Source organism: Terrapene carolina, unplaced genomic scaffold (assembly GCF_002925995.2).
Source record: "Terrapene carolina triunguis isolate 2854851 unplaced genomic scaffold, T_m_triunguis-2.0 Scaffold33723, whole genome shotgun sequence".
NCBI classification, from domain to species: Eukaryota; Metazoa; Chordata; order Testudines; family Emydidae; genus Terrapene; species Terrapene triunguis.
This window is the reverse complement of record NW_020698074.1, coordinates 4,113,525-4,117,748: the sequence shown is the minus strand read 5'-3', so window position 1 is coordinate 4,117,748 and position 4,224 is coordinate 4,113,525. Positions and strand designations below refer to the sequence as shown.

General features: G+C 38.7%; 1 protein-coding gene across 1 annotated transcript in view; it reads right to left on the bottom strand.

Annotated features, from left to right (window-relative positions):
- The window catches only part of LOC113409526 (late secretory pathway protein AVL9 homolog), a 67,873-nt gene that overhangs the window by 29,033 nt on the left and 34,616 nt on the right, over positions 1-4,224 (bottom strand). Inside the window, 2 exon segments of the mRNA XM_026663548.1 lie at positions 197-286; positions 1,667-1,738. Coding sequence (XP_026519333.1) covers positions 197-286; positions 1,667-1,738 — 162 coding nt within the window.

Below are 4,224 nucleotides of genomic sequence, written 5' to 3'. Positions count from 1 at the left end.
TACGAAGTGGGTATTCACCCACGAAAGCTTATGCTCCAATACATCTGTTAGTCTTAAAGGTGCCACAGGACTCTCTGTTGCTTTTTACAGATCCAGACTAACACGGCTACCCCTCTGATAAAGAAGGTTTATAACTTAAAATCTATGGTCATACACAAGGGGCATTATACTGTATTAGTATATATTGAAAAGTTACCTTAAGTATTGAAATTTGTGAGAAGTCTTTTTCTTCAAAATAGGCATGAGTAATGAGCTGTAGCTTTGCTTGAAGTAATCCATACAAAGGCTTGTGAAACAGAGAAATGGACATGTTATGTCATGAATGAAAGGCAGATGAAAAAAGTACATTTGTTGCTGGTTTCCAGTTCCAGTGTCCTTCCTCCATACCCCCCAGCTGTCCTTGTGTTCTAATACAGATCGATACCCCACTAGATGGAAGTGTAATTTTTAAAGACAAAAGCCCTCACTGTGAATTTTAATTAGGTAACAATTTTATCTTGTGTTTCATTGGCAGATAGTGCACATCACTCAATATCCTCCCAGTAGTGTTGTGGGGATAGAATAAGCGGGAACTTTCCTGCTTCATCTTGCTCATGCAGTTGAATTCAGCTCTCAATACAGAATTCTTTTCTCTGCCTGTAAAATGTAGTTGCATAGTCTGACTGTAAAAAGCAGCCTGCATTGCAACATAGACCCCCAGATAACTGAGAGCTACACCCAATATATTCTGAAGACACATCATATTCCACATAACATACTACACTAACCGCTAGAAAAAAAGCTTCATTTCACAGTTGTCCATTGCTAGGTTTTTCATTATCTGATAACTTACTAGTAATTTTATAGTGTATCACCATGGATATATCTACACTTCAATTGGAGGTATGGTTGCAGCATGGGCTGGCATCCCATGCTATCTTAAATCTAGTCTGCAGTGAAGACACAGCGGCATGGGCTAGCAAGGTAAGTACATACCCAGGGTCCCCAGCATGCTCGTACAGCCTGCACTGAAACCTGTGCTATCATGGTTTCACTATTTTTAGCCATAGTAGCAACACTAAAGCTAGCATGGATACATACACTGAATGGAATATACAATTACTGATAGGCTTCTTGGAACAATTATTAAAAATGCAAATAGATCTTATCAAGACTCACAATAAAGTACATGCATTTTTCCATGCAATGTAGTTGTAGTCATATCAGCCCCAGGATATTGGAGAGACAAGGTGGGTGAGATAATATCTTTTATTGAACTGACTTGTGTTGGTGATAGAGACAAGCCACACAGAGCTCTTCTTCAGGTCTGGAGAAGGAACTCCTAGTGTCACAGCAAAAGCTGGGAGTACCTTTCCCAAACCTGAAGAAGAGCTCTTTTTGGCTCAAAAGCTTGTCTCCCTCACGAACAGAAGTTGGTCCAACAAAAGATATTACCTCACTCACCTTGTCTCTCCAGTTGAAGAAGTTATAACAACATTTGAGTACCTTGGCCTTCTAACACAGCTGTGATTTCAAGGCTCATTTTGTTACATTTTAAAGTGTTTCTAACAAAGAACATTTAAAATAATGAAAGTTTCCAAACAAAAATTTGTCAAACCAGTTTTCTGTGTGTATTCTTAAAAAAAAAAAAAAAAAAAGAGTTTGTCTTTGTTAGTCGCTCTCTTACCAGCTGACTTAGAACACAGACACTTTTCTGTACCGTTTCTCGGGTGACATCTGCTTGCCGCACTTTCAGTGCCTAAGAAAAAAAGTATTGTATGTAAAAATATTGTATGTATTTTAAAAATTATTTTTAAAGCTGGTTACCAGAAAACCACCACTGATCAAAACAAAACCTAGAATGTGCTATTTGAGGATTGGCCTACCCAGTGGCATGCAAATGACATTTTTAATAAGGTATGCAACAACTTTTTAGATGACAGATAAAAAGATTTTTTTCTAATGGACAGACTGTGATTAATAAACCAAATACATTTTTGCCAAATACTAGTAAGCCAAATATAATGAAACCTGAGACTATACTAATACTCGATTATCTAACATTTCTACTGAAATTAAAAATCCGTTCTTCCATCTTTTGTAAGAAACTTCTCAGTGACAAAGTCATAAAAATCTGGTAAGCTGCACAAGTACCTAAGCAGTTCCTTTTTGATGGTCAGTGAAACCAAGCTGGACAGGTGTTTGCCACTCTGGGTGTTGCATGTAAATGTCTAAATGCGCTTTAAAGTTGAAAAAAGATCTTTCCACTGTGGCTGCAGAGTAGGGAATAATCAGAATTAAGGTAGCCAATTTGTTGACTTTAGAGAAGCAAGTTTGTAAATCCAGCACATGAATAGTTCTATACAAGTCACTTTTCTCTTGCCACTGTTCACATTTGTACACAGCACACAGCTTGGAATGCAATCTACTAATGTCAACAATATTTGGATAAGATGCTTCTTCCAGAGATTCGAGAGCATTAACCAGAAAATGTGTCTGGAACTCCTTGAATTGTTTTGGATTCAGCAATTGTACAAATTAAAGTTTCTCTATACTTTCAAATTGTACAATAACTATTCTCTGACATGGTCAATAACCTCAAAGGAGAGACGTTTATATGTTGCTTGGCCTTCACTTGCTCTTTTTTCCCTTCAATGTTCACATGCACCTAACTCCGACACCTCTTTCCAAAACTCGTCAAAAATTTGTTGCTTTCGACTAATTTGCTCTAACGTCTCAGAAGTCTGCTGAATACAAAACTCAATATCATACATCTTGGTTTGAAGAACATGAAACATCACTTCTGTCACTTCAAACATGTTGTTGTAGAGGCAAAGGAGAAACACAAACTGAAAATTATCAACCACAGTCAGCAAACCCATGGCTGAGTGAAAAGACTGAGCATCCCAAGCTACTGGATTCTGCACCACACTTTTGAAGAGTTCAGTCAGAGCTTCTCTGCTCATTTTACAATTTGTACAAGCCTTGAATGAAAATTCCACCTTGTGGTACAAACAGAAGGCTGTCTCTGTTTAACTAGGCTTCCAAGAAGTTCAGTCCTTTGAAGATTGAGAGGGAAAAAAAACCCAGAGAGATTCCTACTAAATTTTTGAAGAAAATCAGTCTGCTACTGTTTGCTGCAAAATTGAGGACAAGATTTAAAACACGGACATAGCAATGAACAAAAAGTGCACAGAGAAACTTCTCATGAACACGTTTCTGAGGCCTACCTATGTTGCCTGTCATTACTGCTGCACTGCCATATGTCTGAGCTACAAACCTTGTCAACAAATTTAAACTTCTGGCACACAGTTTCAACATGCTGGCAAAGCTCAGCTGCAGTTCGATTGTTACTAATGACATTAAGAGCAACAAAGTGTTCAATATCACCATTCTTGGTCACATAATGCAGTACAGTCAAAAGCTGGACTCATTGGGACTATCTGACGTTCCATCAAGTAAAATAGCAACAAATGGTGTTTCCTCAATTTCTTTGGCAATGGCATTAAGTTGCATATTACTTACTGCTTTGATGAGGTTATTTTGAATTGTTTGATGTTCCAGAAAATAAAGTAGATGGTTCCCAAATGCTGCTTGATTAAAGGATCAAATTCCCTGACTAATTCTAAGGTTTCTACATAATTGCCCCGATTCAGGGAGTCATCCGTTTAGTTATTCCTACAAAACACCAGCTCTTGTTCTCTGAGATTAAATAAAACACAAATTAGTCTTTGCAAAGAGCCTGATTCTGACAGTCTTTTTATTGTGTTGTCTCACAGCACTTCTCCATAGCTCATCTAACTGAAGATCAGTGCAAGCTTGTCCAAATGTTCGTAACTGTATACAGCCTGCTAGGTGTTGCTGGCTACTAGTGACAACCAAAAGCTTTATAATGGTTCTTTAGGTCATTGTATCCTGCCTTATTCCATACATTCTTTTCATTGATGAAAAGTAGACAGGGTCAGTAGTATAGCTTGTTTGTTTTCACACACTCACAGATCCATTCACATTTGTACACAGCTTCACTGAAATACAGGGTACGTCTTCACTACCTGCCGTATCGGCGGGTAGCAATCGATTTATCCGGGATCGATATATCGCGTCTCGTTAAGACGCGATATATTGATCCCCGAATGTGCTCACCATCTACTCCGGAACTCCACCAGAGCTAGCAGCGGTAGCGCAGTCGACGGGGGAACCGCGGCTGTCGATCCCGCGCCGTGTGGACCCCAGGTAATTCGATCC